This window comes from Carassius gibelio, chromosome B18, assembly GCF_023724105.1.
Source record: "Carassius gibelio isolate Cgi1373 ecotype wild population from Czech Republic chromosome B18, carGib1.2-hapl.c, whole genome shotgun sequence".
Classification (NCBI taxonomy): domain Eukaryota; kingdom Metazoa; phylum Chordata; class Actinopteri; order Cypriniformes; family Cyprinidae; genus Carassius; species Carassius gibelio.
The window spans coordinates 1,528,676-1,545,401 of record NC_068413.1 but is presented as its reverse complement, the minus strand read 5'-3'; the positions used below and the strand labels follow the sequence as shown (position 1 = coordinate 1,545,401).

General features: G+C 37.8%; 1 protein-coding gene across 3 annotated transcripts in view; it reads right to left on the bottom strand.

Moving 5' to 3' along the window:
- Positions 1 to 16,726, bottom strand: part of LOC127977710 (transcription initiation factor TFIID subunit 4) — a 79,762-nt gene that overhangs the window by 35,587 nt on the left and 27,449 nt on the right. For 2 of the 3 annotated variants that reach the window (XM_052582727.1, XM_052582728.1), the window contains 3 exons: positions 15,078 to 15,208; positions 12,613 to 12,738; positions 8,606 to 8,662 (listed from right to left, as the gene is read on the bottom strand). In XM_052582727.1, coding sequence (XP_052438687.1) covers positions 8,606 to 8,662; positions 12,613 to 12,738; positions 15,078 to 15,208 — 314 coding nt within the window. Of the gene's footprint in view, positions 1 to 7,717; positions 8,421 to 8,605; positions 8,663 to 12,612; positions 12,739 to 15,077; positions 15,209 to 16,726 lie in introns of those variants that run through there. The other variant, XM_052582729.1, reaches the window with a different exon arrangement.

Genomic DNA, 16,726 nt, shown 5'->3' with positions numbered 1-16,726 from the left:
CGCATGCACCGGCTTGTTTCTCAGGCCGAGAGTGTTAAGGGGTCAAAGGTCACCAAAGACACCTGCCACCAAACAATGGTCACTAACCAGCTTGAGGCTACACTTAAACAGCAGAACATTTAGAATAAAATCTGAATAAAAATAAAATCACCAAAAGAATTTCACTGGCATCAAAAATGGACTTTGCAATTAATTTAGTTCATATATTATATTATATTATATTATATTATATTATACTATATTATACTATATTATATTTTATTTTATTTTATTTTATTTTATTTTATTTTATTATATTATATTATATTATATTATATTATAATATATTATATTATATTATATTATATTATATTATATTATATTATATTTTATTATATTATATTATATTTTTTATATTTTATTATATTATATTATATTATATTATATTATATTATATTATATTATATTGTATTATATTATATTTAAAAACTATAATTTTTTAAGAAAAACTAATGGTTTTATTTAGAAAAGATGCAAAAAATGATTTAAAAAAATGACAGCAAAGACATTACAAGACATAATGTTACAATTTAAATTTCAAATAAATGCTGTTCTTCTTAACTTTCTATTCATCTGCGAATCCTGAAAAATAAAATGCAACACGGTTTCCACAAAAAAAATTCAGCAGCATGACTGATTTCATCATTGATACGCAGTAAATCAGCATATTAGTATGATTTCTGATGATCATGTGACCCTGAAAACTGGAGGAATGATGCTGAAAATTCAGCTGTGCATCACAGAAATAAATGTAAGTTTCACAGATATTCACATAGAAAACTGATATTTTAAATAGTAATAATATTTCACTGTTGTTACTGTATTTTTGATCAAATAAATGCAGCCTTGGTATTTTTGAACGAGTCAGCAATCCACTCACATGTGATATTTATAAATAATTATTAATTCATCTAAAACAGATGTGTGTGGAGAACGGACAGCTAAAAGATATCAGTTTGTTAGTAATAGTGGCAGTAGTAGTTAGTAGTGGCAGATCACTCTTTTATTCATCTCTAAAGCTCAGCTGAATTGTCTGTGTGGTCACTAGATAGAGGATTTTGGGCTGCAGTGTGCCTGTAGCGTTCTCTATTTCAGTTTTATCACGTGATAGAAAGTCTAAGGCCTTCTCAAGCCGAAGGGCAAACTCATCTAATCTGCGGCCCTTTATGCATCAAACTAAGATTGATGTAAAGACACATAGCACTGCCATCAAGTTAGCACTTTTAAACATTCGCACACTTAAAAATAAATAATTTCTAATCAATGACTTTATAACCACAAACAATCTGGATTTTATGTTTCTAAATGAAACATGGCTTGAAGACAGCTGCAGTGCAACAATCCTAAATGAAGCAGCCCCTCCTTTCTAAACATTTCATCCATTGTTATTAAAGATGCAGCACTATCTGATCACTTCTGTATTTTCTTTGATATATTGATCTCTGCTAGCACTGAATCTAGATCTGTCTCTGTCAGAAGGAGATGCATTAACGAGAACACAAGTGTACTATTTATGGAGGCTATATCTTTAACACCAAGCATTTCTGCAGACTCTGTTGATATTCTCCTTGATTCCTTCAACTCAAAAGTTAAGAATGTTATTGATGATATTGCACCAATAATAGTCAGTAAGAAAACAAACAGACAGAAATCAGTTTGGAGAAGATCAACAGCAGTTCAGACTATGAAAAGACAATGCAGAAAAGCAGAGCGGATGTGGAGGAAGACGAAACTTGAAATTCACTATAGCATCTATAAAGACAGCCTTCATAATGTGAAACTAGCCACAGCTAGACAGAACTTCTTCTCAAACCTAATAAACAATAACTTAAATAACACTCGTACTCTTTTTGCCAATGTTGAGAGACTGACAAACCCCCCAAGTCAGATTCCCAGTGAAATGCTCTCAGACAGCAAATGCAATGAGTTTGCTTCTTTCTTTTCTGAGAAGATCATCAATATCAGGAAGGCGATTAGCACATCCTCAAGTAATGCAGAGGTCAGACAGATTCGGACACAATATTAAAAAGATACTATGTCGAATTCTGAAAGACATAGTGCAGCAACTAAAATCATCAACCTGTTGTCTTGACACACTTCCCACATCTTTTTTCAAAAGTGTGCTTAACTGCTTAGAAGCAGATCTCTTAGAAGTGGTGAATGCCTCACTTCTTTCTGGGACATTTCCAAACTCCCTAAAAACTGCAGTTGTTAAGCCCCTCCTGAAAAAGACCAATCTTGATAACACAATTTTGAGCAGTTTTAGACCAATATCTAATCTTCCTTTTATAGGCAAAATTATAGAAAAGGTAGTTTTTAATCAGCTGAAAAAATACTTAAACTCAAATGGATAACTGGACAATTTTCAATCTGGTTTCCGACCACATCACAGCACAGAGACAGCACTCATTAATATAATAAATGATATTTGCTTAAATTGTGACTCTGGCAAAATATCGGTGCTGGAATTGCTAGATCTCAGTGCTGCGTTTGACACTGTCGATCATAACATACTACTAGAGAGACTGGAAAACTGGGTCGGGCTTTCTGGGATGGTACTTAAATGGTTCAGGTCATATTTAGAAGGCTATTATGTGAGTCTAGGAGAGCATAAGTCTAACTGGACGTCCATGGCATGTGGAGTCCCACAAGGCTCAATTCTTGCACCACTCTTATTTAGCCTGTATATGCTTCCACTAAGTTATGCTGATGAAACCCAGATTTACCTAGCCTTATCGCCATATGACTACAGCCCATGTAAAATCATTTTCTAACTGTTTTTAAATTCATTTTAATTAAGTAATAATTTTAAAACTTTTAAATTGCTTATTTTATTTTTGTTATTATTTTTTACATGATTATTTTACTTTCTTTTATGTAAAGCACTTTGAATTACCATTGTGTAAGAAATGTTCTATATAAATAAACTTGCCTTGCCTTGAAACAGAGGCGAATGGCTAGTCTGGAGTCTGATTTTCTAACACGGACCCTTTCATCTTTCTGTTCAATGTGTCCCATTCGCCTCTCTTTCTCTCTCTCTCTTTGTGTTTTTCTCTGTTACTCAGACCCATCAGTTCATCCCCAAAAGAGTAGCTCTTCTTTCCTGATTCCCCTGCTGCTAGCATCCCAAGGAGATCCACGTACAAAGAGAAAGACCTCCTACAGGCGGCCACACACACACTCGGGGCTTTCGCTGTTCAGATTCCTCGCCATCTTGCTCGAAGGCAAAAATCTCGCTTTGTGTTGTTTTTTCTCTCATTACGGCACTTTGTAATAATATTCACAAACACACAGGCACACCAAAGGTATTTTTAAAGCTGGCTTTTCTTCTCCGCTTCTTTTCTTTTCCCAATTCCTTCTTTTTTACGTCTCAAATTTGACTTCAGGAATTTTAGGGATGAAACAAGCAACCACAAAGAGGAAAATAAAAACAGATCCAGGACAGACGTTTCAGCAGCTGCGCAACGTCTTTTGTCTTGTTAAATGGAATTTTTAAATGTGCTTTTGGAATTTTCATTGAGATTAGAATCAAATGTATCCCAAATGTTTCTCCTAGACAGCAATGAGATTAAACAGAGAGCAAATGGTGCCAAAAATTCTGTATATAAAAAAAAGAAATACCTGAGATTAACTCGAGAGCAAACTTTGAGATTTTTGCAAGGTTCACCCTCAAGTCTGATCTCTATTTATGTTTCAAATAACGATGAGCACTAGTTATAATAATGCATTAATAACTAAAATCTGATTTAAAATATACTTTAAAACTGTTTCAAATAGTTTTGAACGTATCGGAACAAATTTTAATTCCTTCTATGAGGTCTAAATCAATCCACACAAAGCTCCAGCACGTCTTTTCTTCTGCATAGTCACATTTTCCGAAGGAGAGTTTTCGTTACTGAAGGAACCAGAGTGTTCAGGCATTATGGGATGTTGATGGGATGTTTGTGTCTGTGTCAGTCTTACTGGTTTGGGCTGCTTCCCACAAATGCTGTGGTGTAAGAACACAACACTAGCATTAAAACAGAGAAGCAGACGGAGGGAAAAAGGGGAATAGTGAGAACGGATGAATGAGAAACCAACTGCAATTGCCTGAGGAGGGAAAATATTTGAGGAAAATTATTCGAACAAAAAGCCAAGAGATTCCCAGCGGACACATCCAAAGTTTCACGTGAAGGATCTCAGATTCACAAGGATGTGAATATAAAAGCAGAATAACACACATATAGAGCGGAAAGCGGACAAATGATTAAATTCACTCACCAAACACAATTAACAACGTCTGAAGTCCACACAATATTTTCAGAAATTAGTCCAAGATATATTAATGATGACCACTTTGGTATATCGGACAATTTATTTTATTATTATAATTTTTTTTAGAATTGGTCTAATTGGACGTAAATGGCAACAGGTAATATAAGGCTACAGTTTTTAAACAGTAAACTCTATTTCTGTGCCAGGCTACAACTGTACTGTCCATTGTTTGTTATATATTAAAATATTTTGATATTGATTTCCCTGGAGGCTTCCTGAAACCCCTTCTGCATCATCTCTATTGGTCAATTAATTAGATAGCCCCGCCCCCAACTCACGTCATTGGTTGAATCGGAGTAAACAAGTACGGAAGCTTAATGATGAAAGCATCACAATGTTTCACTCTTCAGGAAGTCAATTAATCAACTCTGAACAACATTAAACTGACACACCACAGACTATCTGAACCTTTTAAGATAGAGTTTGGTGAGATTGTTTGCTTAAATGTTTTTGAAAGTCGTCTCTTCTGTTCACCAAGGCTGCATTTATTTGTTCAAAAATACAGTAACAGTGAAATATTATCACAATTTTAAATAAGTGTTTCGATATATGTTAAAATGCAATTGATTGCGGTGTATTCCCAGCATCATTCCTCCAGTCTTCAGTGTCTCATGATCTTCAGAAATCATTCTTATATGATGATTCGCTGCTCAAGAAACATTTCTGATTATTATCAACGTTGAATACAGTTGTGTTGCCCACGGTGCTATGTTTCAGGATTATTTGTTGAATAGGAAGTTCAAAAAAACAGCGTTTATTTGAAATGAAATATTTTGCCAATTTTGATCAATGTAATGCATCCCTGCTGAATAAAAAATCATAATTTATACACACATGATTTAGGGTCAGAAAAAAGCAATGATTTTGTGTTCAGGCTGTTTGTATTAGCACAATAGCAGGGAGAGTAAATGATGACAGAATGTTGGTTTTTAGATGATTTATCTCTGACTGATCTCAGGCAGATTCACTTCTTCTGTGTTTGTCATCAGCAGCGGTACAAACTCATGCGTTTAGCGGCACCAGGAGCAAACGTTTACTCCACCTCTGTTACTCTGTCCTTGTCTGTGACACGGCGGCCGGCGGGCGCGCTGGACCAGGGGCTGTTGTGGTCAAATACACCGGTTTACCCAGGTGGTCAGCAGTGGTCACTCTGCGTCCTCTGCCCTGCGTCTCCTCTCCTCTCCTCTTCTGTGAGAGCGGGGCACGGATGATGAATCTGTGGCCGCAGAGTGTCTGTGTGACCTGACACAGTGATGTATCTGCCAGGGCTTCTCTCGCTCGCTCTCTGTTATGTATTTCCGGCTTCTTTCACTTTATTTTGCCTTCTTCCTTTCTCTATTTGTCATGTGTCCCCTCACAATCGCTCTGCTTTGTATTGTTGCATCTATGGCCGGGCGCTGCTGATTAGGGCGGGCGGCACTGTTCCTGCATCATGTCTTTTTTTGGGTATTGATTTTCACCGAGGGCGCTTTAAAAATATCCCATCTGACCTTTGGTCATCTCTGAGGACTGTGGAAATAGGTTCCCGAACACACACGCTCGATGACATTACGGGGATGGGATGTTTTGAAGGGCTTAAAAAGACGAATGGTTAGAAAACCATGCCTTGATCGGACAACATCTGTCCATCAGATGCACGCGCTTGTCGAGGCAGACGCTCGCTTAACAGCGTCTTCCAAAAGGAAGGAAAAATCACAAGAAGGATTGCATTGATATCACAACTGAAAAAACTCAGGAGAAACTTCTCCCGACATTGGCTTTACTTTCAGAAAGTAGCTCAGGAATATCTCAAACTAAAACGCCGAAGTCTGCAGATCTCAACATGAAATCAAACATAGTGAAAATACAGTAAAATCAGCTAAAAAAAGTATTAAAATGTGATTAAAAAAAATAGCATTGTGGATAACATTAACATTAACACAAATGATTAATTGGGTCACAAATTGCATGGCTCCGGAAAAAATGTGATGCTTGGATTTGCTCTTTCGTTGCTCTGGAGATCTCACTGTGTTTCAGGTTAACTATGAACTTTAATGATATAAACTTAAAGTGCTTAAAAGAGCAGATCATTGGTAGATATTTCAAACCAAATTGAGATTTGAGACATTTTTGTGATCTCTTCTGAAAAACTAACTCTGTTTGCTCTCAATTTAATCTCACTGCAGTCTAGGATCTTTCATATGGGACACAATTGGAAAATATGAAAACATAAGTGAGTAAATTAGACTCATTTTAAAACTATATTACTATACTGCTGTGCAAATCTCTTCAGGAGTTGTTGGTATAAACACAATGACTAGTAACACTCACAAGAGATGCAGAAAGAGTCTTTTCTTAACACACACGTCACATAAGTGCAGTATACTGTGTGTGTGTGTGTGTGTGTGTGTGTGTGTGTGTGTGTGTCCTGGTCTGGCTGTGAGTAATAAACCTCTCTCTCGTCGTTCTACCCGTCAAAGAGAGTGAAGGCAGTGCGGATCAACCTCATTATCCTGATGAAAATTTGGGCAGATGTGCGAAACCTCTGCGACAGACGCAAACAGCAGCTCTGTCGCCTGCAGCCAATCAGGAGATGAAAACCGGAGGAAGAACCGCACTGAGAAACAACCACGGCCATTACACCCAGAGAGAGAGAGAGAGAGAGAGACGGGAAAACGCCATTTCTGGTGCAACAGCAAATAAAAGTCAGATTTCAGCCTTTTTAAAATAGTGATTGGAAACAAGTTGGGAGTTTTTGACAACACAGACCGGGCGAACATGTGTGTGTGTGTGTGTGTGTGTGTGTGTGAGCTGTAGTAGTCATTCTGTGGGTTGAAAAAGTTAATCTGGCTGTGTTGAGATGATGAGCTGCCTGCCACTTAACAGGGCGGAGATCCACTTTGATCACACGGCCTCGGGCGCAGCCTATTACAAATCACCTCATTTACATACAGCACAGCCTGATGGGAAGACTACAATCCACTCGAAAGGGTTACACCTCACTAATGTGGAGCAGGAGAGACAGAGAGAAAACAAGGGTGATACCTAAAGAAGAGATGACAGTCGGGAGATCCAGAGAAGATACACGGGTGACCAAACCTTTAGCACTGTGTATTAAAATGATGCATTTATGCTGCAAACTGTTCCTCAAATCATGCATGTTATTGAGATGTAGTGCATCTTGTTCACCTGCCGGACTATGAAACGGGTAAAAAATAAACACAGCAAATGCACATCTGCAATATGCACAAATGCAAATCAGTATAAATAATCAGTTATGATTGTAGGTTGAACAGAAATATAATATAGTCTTCAAAAAGGAAGAAAATGCATGGGGGGGGGGTCAAGTTTTTTTTTTCAGAGTAAGTACAAAAGCAATCGCGCCTAATGCATGATGAGTTTTTAATTTCTCATCGCAGCTCATCAAGCAGAGTTGTGTACAATTCAGAACTGAACTTAAAATCAATTTAAGTCTTGAAAAATATGAAGGTTTTATAGGCTGTACGCACAGATCTGTTTGATCTGTCCTTAATACATAATTCTTCATGTTTAACACATTTAATAACACTCCCTGTAACTCAGAATTAGAGCATGATTGAGAGAGCATGAAGATGTTTTCAGACCAGGTTTAGTTTGGACTCACATCCACAGTGCCATGGTTTTGTAATCAAAGCATCCCAAACACATGCATCTAAATAAATCCGAAATAGTTTCTTCAAATACCATAAAAGCATGCATCAGCTCTGTAGAATCATTAGCATCATTTCTGTAAAAACTAGTGCATCATTAGGAATTGAGGAATTGAGAATGGCATTATTATTAGTATTAGCAGCATAAAAAAACGAAAATCAATGTGGGAGAAGACACAAGCAGGCAATTTGTGCCTTATACCGCGGTAACGGTTGCTAATTGTCTCCCTTCTTGCAAAAGCAAGACTAGATCGAGCTCCACGCCATCCGCCTTTATGATGCTAATGGCCTCTGCAAATTATCCGTCAAACAGGAAAAACTCTGACTTCATCTCCAATCAGATTCCCCATTCCACCCCGGATAAAAGCGCAGCACATTCTCCTAAATACCAGCTCAGAGCTGGAGAAAAAGAGGAAAACGCTCATTTCTTCACAGGACATCAATCAACGAAAATAATTCCTCAAACTTTCTTCTTCTTTTTTTTTCCCAGAGTCAGACTTTAAATGGCATTACATATGTAGCACGGCATAAAAAATTCATCTGCGGGAGCCTTGAAATGTCAGTGGTAATGATGGAAGCCTCACCTCCTTTGCTTTCTGCTTCAGACGGGCTTGTTCTGGATCTTCTTGCCGCGAGCGACTCTGGGAGAGAAAGAGAGAGAGAGAGAGAGAGATGGAGGGAGGATGAACGACAGAAGGAAGGACAGAGGGAGAGACAGGCAGACGGCAGGTGAGAGCGTATCATGAGCTCACTTCATCGGCAACACTAAAATAGTTGCGGACAAACAAGGGCAGATCTGATGCATCAAGGACGGTGTGTGTGTGTGTGTGTGTGTGTGTGTGTGTGTGTGTTCAGCTCGGAGTGATTCTACACCTGCAGGCTGTGCCCTCCAAACACACACACACACACACCGCCACAGGCAACTACTAATCAAAAGACAAAATACATGCATGCACACATTGTTACCAATGCAGGTGCAATCTATAATCATCACTGTGTGTGTGTGTGTGTGTGTGTGTGTGTGTGTGTGTGTGTGTGTGTGTGTGTGTGTGTGTGTGTGTGTGTGTGTGCGCGCGCTCATGCAAATAAATAAATAAAAATGTTTGTGTGCTTGTGTTAAAACAGTAAGAGTGGTCTGCAGCCCCTTTCAACATTACAGGAATGAGTCCTAAAACCCAAAAATGAGTATTTTCCCAGTTCCATCATGATAAAGTCAGTGGGTTTTTGGTTAAATGCAAGATCTTTGTTTAACAAAAGCTTAAAATATTCTCCCATTTTATTTTACGGTATCAAACTAATTATATTATACAATAATCATTTTTACATATCTTGTCAGAGGTCATGGTGTCATGCCGGTGAGTTTATACTTGAACTCTTGAAAACCATTATAACTCACACTTTCCAACTTGTAGATTTTATATAATGATTGAACAAGCTGTCTGAAGATTAAATGTGCTTCTGTAAATGTAGTCAGTTTATATCCTAACTGTAGCTTTTTACTTTTGAATTTAAGATTCAAAATTAATTTGAGAAGATTAACAAAATGCAAAGGAAAAAAAACTGTTTTATGGGTTTTTAATTAAACGCCTGAAGTAAGGTTAACACAAACTCAGGATATTTTCACATTTTATCCTATGACATCATTAATACCTCATGTTTCTTTTTAAAGTTGCATGTGTCTTGAAAAGATGATAACTACACCGAGTGTCTAAATAGGATTACAGAAAAACTACAGAAAAACTCAAAATTCTTGTATCATTTTGATGACATTTTAAAGTTTTTTTCACTCTCTTTTAATCACTCTATAAATCAGAAAATGCTTTCAACAGCAAGAAAAAAAAATTGACCATGTCTTTAGGAATAAAATGTTTTATGAAAAAAGCCTCTTTAAAAATCCTTCAGAAATAACATGGGAATATTTAGGCACAGCTCAAGTAAATAAATAAAAACTCACTTTGTAAAAATGACTTTAAATATGTACTGTGAAAAGTGCAATAAAATAAACTCTTCAAAGTGTATTTTCCTAATAGCCTAAAATCTCAAAATTGACCATTGCATGAACATTTCTTTAAAAGAGCTGTCCGAAGCTTAGCAATGTTGATTATCTTGATGAACGAAATGAATAAGAAGCATAAACGTTTGTTGGTCACAAAGCTTAATTTCCGCAACAATCTAAAAGCCAATGGAAAAATCCGGTAAAATGCATCATCCCTGCAGCTCTCCATTCCTACTTGTGTCTTCACGTTTGTGTGTGTGTGTGTGTGTGGTCAGAGAGGCTAAATCTCTCTGCTGAAGCATTTAACCGTGGCCTTGTGTGATTTTACTCTCATTTGGTCTCTTTTAAAGAGAGAGAGATGTGTAAGGTGTGTGATCCTGAGGGCTTCGTGTTTAGGTCTCCGGTCTTTTTTTAATTGCCCCATGAGAACGTCTCCTAACTCACCCTCTCTCGGCGAGGAGAGGGGCGGCAGTACTCTGCCCTTCCTCGCCGCTAATTGGTTTTAAATATATCAGGCGGTTCACGTACTGGTCGCTATCTCGGCTGAGAGTAATGCGTTTGGCCCCTGGCCCTCGCGCTCGTCCCCGAAGACTCCAGTCATATTTGAAATGGACGATGAGATTTATTTTAGCAGGTTCATGTTTAAGGTGTCAAATCACGCTGAGCTTAAAGACGCAGAGCGCGGACACAAGGACACAAACCAATGCTCCCACAGAATGATCTCAACCCAAAATAAAACAAGATTTGTTTGTTCCGTCTGTCAGCATTCATTCATTGTTTCCAGACTACACTGGCAATGTTTTACTGAGCTACAGACGACACGTTCACGATGCATTCGAGCTGGAAACACATATGCATGCTTCCCTGATCGCATTTTAGGCTTCAGCGGAGTTTAAATCCCAAATAACTGCGACACTTCAGCTTGCATAACGTCTCATAACGTCTCAAAGTCACAGAGGTCAGCGTGGCCATTCACGAGCTAAACTGTCTCGTTTTGGGAGATATAATCGTGCACGCCGCGGCATAATAACGCCATTAGGCCGAAGGGAGGCGAGATTCGGCCGTGTGAGGGGGGTATTTACGGCGGGTCATCGTCCCTGAGCTAAATTAATTAATGACGGAAAGCCGCTGAACTGTTTTAAACTGAGCCGCTCGGGGCGATGGGTGCAGGGCAGAGTGGACGCAATCGGCTCTTTAATTGGAAAGTCTGTCGTTTGGGGTTATCAGGGGCTTCCTGGTCGTTTCACAGGATCAGTTACACCGCAATGGACACAAAATGTAAACTTTGTTCAGACATCCTCAGATAAGTTGTGGGATGAGCTCACAGAGACATGGGGCCAAAGAGATATGTGGCCAAATTTATGAAATTCATCAATTTTGCTGTTATATATATGTAAAATTTAATGCAACAAAACAAGCATAAAAATGATGTAGGAATACAAAGGATTTCTGAACAAATTGGAAATTAGGGATCTTTTATTTGATTTCTTTAAATCAACAAATTATGCAGGAATGCTTGAGTGATTCATTCTGTTTGTATTTCCACACATCATCTAATTTCATTGTCTCATTATTTCATAGTATCATTATTTTATATAGTTTCTATGTTTGTTTGTTTTTTCATTTTAACTTTAAAGTTTTAGTTATTTCCTTGAGTGTCATTTTTATTATTATTTCTTTTTTTTATTGAATTAAAATTTAAAATTTTTGCTTTGGCACCTAGCTGAAACATATACGCTTGTTATATTATATTTTATTTCATTTAAAAGTTTATGTAATTTCAAGTAATTTAAATGTTTTTAACAGGTTTTAGTCGTAGTTAACTTATAATAACCCTGCTCTAGAACGAGACAAAGCAATGAAAATCCCAGATTTATTGAAAATTTCTGGCATCTGATAATGACAAATTTATTTATTAATGCAAAATATCTGAAATAACACACAAATCCAACATGTGGCTAAACAATCTTACTAGCTTGTGTTTATTTATTTATTTTAATTTTTTTATTTTTTTCAGATGACCCATTTTCACCAAAATATTGACTCCCCATCGCACTTAAGTTAAAATTTCGATAATTTATCGTTATTTTCACATGTGCATGGTTCTCTGATGTTGTTCAGTGCTCACAGGACATGCAGGAAAACCAATAAAATATGTGTAAATAAATAAATATAAAAAAATGCACAAAAAAATGATTGTTTTTATTTAAATTTTTTTTTATTTAAATTTTTTTCCTTTTTTAATTCAGTTCACGAACCCTAGTTTGGGAAATCCTGGTGCTATATGAATGTTTAAGGTTCACTGGTTTGAAGATCAATGAAGATATTGATATCTTGCAATCAGCTAATGTTCAATTAAATGTCAATAAACATAATACAGTTTAATGATGTAATAATATTTCATAAGAAAATGTCTATAGATTTGAAAACCGATATAAGTGACTTTGGTTTGTGGTTGATACAGTATCTTAAATGAACAAGCGTGGGCAATCTAACCCATTCATTTACCCAGTTTGTAGCAAGGTGCAGAGTTTCTGTCCTTCTGCAGCTGAGATCCCATCATTAATGTTCATGGATCTGGGAATACGAGATTACCTTCGCCGCTCTGAGGAGAATCTCTCGTTCTCGTTCATCTTTCCTCTGTTTCTCCATCCGCTCCAACTGCTCGAAAAACTTGAGCTGCGAGCGCACATCAGACGCCTGCTCGAGCCACTCGTCTTCCTGCAGAGAGAAAGAGGTCAGGAGAACTTCTGATACACACTTTAACTTATTCATGAGTGTTTATGACTCAATCACGATGAAAACTTTCTTCTTAGGCAGGTGAGACGGAAGTTTACGGGACGAGCGCAAAAAAACATGTTTACTTCAGAATGCGACCTCGATGTTTTGTGCACTTCCTGAGCTATCCCTGCCTCTTTTCATTTTCTGACAGGCTCTCATCCCTGCCTCCGTCTCTCCTGTCCTTTGTTGGCTATGAAGTCAGCCGTGCCTCTTTCAGGACGCTCTTGTTTTTTTGCTGATGTCAGTTTCTTCACACAGGCTCATTTATAACGCAGCGCGCGGAGAGCAGCAGACGCAACAAAAAAGCCACAACACACACCAAACAGAAAAACAAAAAAACAAAACGTGCGTCCGTGACAGCGCTCCTCTCCGCTAAACTACTCGCCATGTACACAAACAAACAGCCTTTAAAGCACTCCGCCACCTGCTTTTCCTCCTTTGTGGGTTTGTTTTGGCTTCTCGTTAATGCGAGTCTCCTGAAAGAGCTCTGTGTTTAATGCGATGCAGGGAAACAGCGTGCCGGACTCTCTGGCTGTGGGTTTGAATACTGAATTGTTTACCTGTCTCTTTGTAATCTATGTGCCCAAAAGTTTTCACTTCAACAGCAAGATTTCAGCTTTGCACTTTACAATACGACGATTATGTGCGTTAACATGAACTAACAATCAGAAATATGCATATATCTAATGCATTTTAACATTAAAGCGCCACGCGCAGACATGCAAAGTGAACTAACAATAGATGCAGAATAAAGTTTATCAAGACAAACTTCAGGAGGATTCACCAGACGACTTCTTCAGTAAAACAGACAAGTGGATGCTTGGGTGTTCAAGATAGTTTTGATTGCAGTTTGAGTTGTTTCTATTTTAAAGGGTTAGTTCACCCAAAAATAAAAAAGCCGAAGTTACATTTTTTTTTTTCGTATTATTTTTCTTACAAAAATGCATGCAGGTGCTTTATTTGTCTAATTTGGACTGTTGAACAAAAATGTCACTACAAAGCTAGAAACAGAGCTAGAGGACATTTTTTTAAATAACTTAGATTGGATTCGTCTGAAAGGAGAAAGTTATATACACCTATAATGCCTTGAGGGTGAGTAAAACATGGGCTAATTTTCATTTTTGGGTGAACTATCCCTTTGAGTCAGTCCTAGGGTGTTGCCAAGACTTGTGGCTGCTATAGGGGATTGCTTAGTTGTTCAGAAAGTTTCTAGTTGTTTAGGGTGTTGTATACACAGGTAAATACCTCGCTTCATGCATAACTTCTTTTAACATTTAGAACATAACGTAGCGTGTTCCTAAATAAATCATAGTTTCAAAGTTTTTAACCGACTAATGATTTCCATGTTAATTAACAATGTTTGATTCGTTTTTGCTGTGAGCAGGCAAATTAATAATGTGTGTTTGTCGGAAGACACACACACTCACGCACACACACACGCACACACGCACACACAGACACGCGCACATACACACACACACACGCACACACAGACACGCGCACACACACAGACACACGCACACACAGACACACGCACACACACATACACACAGACACGCGCACACACACACACACACACGCACACAGACACGCGCACACACACACACACACACACACGCACACACAGACACACGCACACACAGACACAGACAGACACGCGCACACACACAGACACGCACACACACAGACACGCGCACACACACACACACACGCACACACAGACACGCGCACACACACACACAGGCACACACAGACACATGCACACACAGACACGCGCACACACACAGACACACGCACACACAGACACGCGCACACACACACGCACACACAGACACAGGCACACACAGACACGCGCACACACACGCACACACACGCACACACATACACATGCACACACACACACGCACACACAGACACACGCACACACAGACACACACACACACGCACACACAGACACACGCACACACATACACATGCACACACACTTACACACGCACGCACACACAGGCATGCGCACACACACACACACACACACACACAGACATGCACACACGCACACAAACAAACAAGCAAGTATATTACAAACAAACAAGCAAGTCCAGCCCAAATGAGTAAAAGTAGCGCAAAAGTAACATAATGCATTACTTTCCATATTTTTCAGAAGTAGTTGCTTTAGATAGTTACTAAGTCGTTACTTTTTTAGGGTGTAATGCAATATTGTAATAAAAGTAACTATAGTGTATGTATAAATGAAAGCATGTCTTCCTCACATCTCTTACCTTACACGAGTCCATTCGGTGCTGGGCAATGGAGGAAACCTTCTCCAGCACCGTGCGTAATCTGGACTGGGTGGCGTGAGAGATGAAGTTCACAGTCTCCAGCGGTACGTCCGTCACGCCAAACCTCTTCGCTGGAACAAGAAACACGCAGATGTTACGAAAATATCAATAATCAAACAAAACACATCACCGCACGGATGCTTGGAATGCAGTTCAGCGAGAGAAAATTGCATCTGTCCTGTCTTATAAATCTTCAACAAAAAGGTCCAATGTGTGTTGAAACCAAAAGAGGTTGTTATGATGAACCGGCACGACCTGCATTTAAAACACAGATATGTGGAGAGGATGTTTTCTCACTCCAGTGACTCCTTTTCAAACCTGATTTCCTGATATTACAGTAAAAGGAGTTTGGATGAGCCTCTGTGGTTTGGAAGGTCACTATGCTGATCAAATCACCCAGAAGAGCTCAAGAGACTTGAGAAACATAAAAACAGACACAAAGTCTGTACAATAAATGAACATGGATAGCAGCTGGTCGTTTGATACTGGAGAAATCCAATGAGAAATGTGCAAGCTCCTGTTGAGATACTGGGATCTCTGCAAATCTGAGCACAGATTGAGACATTTTTAAGAAAAACTAAAGATTACGAGGTGTCTTTATATTAAGATAAACATCTGAGATATAATGGATCTGATTAGAATGATACTGACGAGAAAAATCTGACATTTTCTTTCCTATGAAAAAATAAAGGGGAAGAGAAAAGCAGTTGATGACTTTTACTTTAAAGGATAATTAGCACCAGAGTTTCTAAAGACCGCTGCAAACCTTCAGAGCGCTTCTATCTACAACATCCCCATCTTTAATTTGCTATTAACATACGTTCTCCGTTCCACTGTTATTTTAAGAAAATCAGACCAATTATTTAAATCAGCCGCTAAATGTGCTGAAAGTGTCCTTAATGACTCCAAACGAGAACTTCTTTCTAAAAACGGGAAAAGGAGATGCTGAAAACATCTTGGAAATGTCAAAACATGAGTTTCTTAAGGCCACGGTTCTTTAAAAAGCACAAGCATTTAGACGAACCGTTTTAAAAAGAATTTCCCAAGCAGCAACATGCATAAACAACATATGCTGTAAATGCATGTGATAGTGACTGTAACTTTGCATTCAAGGTGGATATAAGGTTAGATGATGCCTGAAACTTAATTTGTATGATAGTTAAACACCATATTCACAAAGCAAAATGCCTTCAGTTTAAACCTAACCATATTTACTTCAGATTTACTTGAACTATCAAACTCCTCCAGTTAAAAAGCTTTGTAGTAAAATGTAACTTTTATTACATTTATTTTCATTGTTCCTCATCTTTATTCTTGGATGTGGCTTTTCATGTTTCAAATGTAAGTTTGTATATATATATATATACACACACACACACAAACATGTATGTATATATATATATATATATATATATATATATATATATATATATATATATATATATATATATATATATATATATATATATATATATATATGAGGAAAGATAAATGTAATAAAATTTACATTTTACTACAAATGTAACTTTTATTACATTTTTTTTCTCATTTATCTTTATTGGATGTGGCTTTTCATGTTACAAATGTAA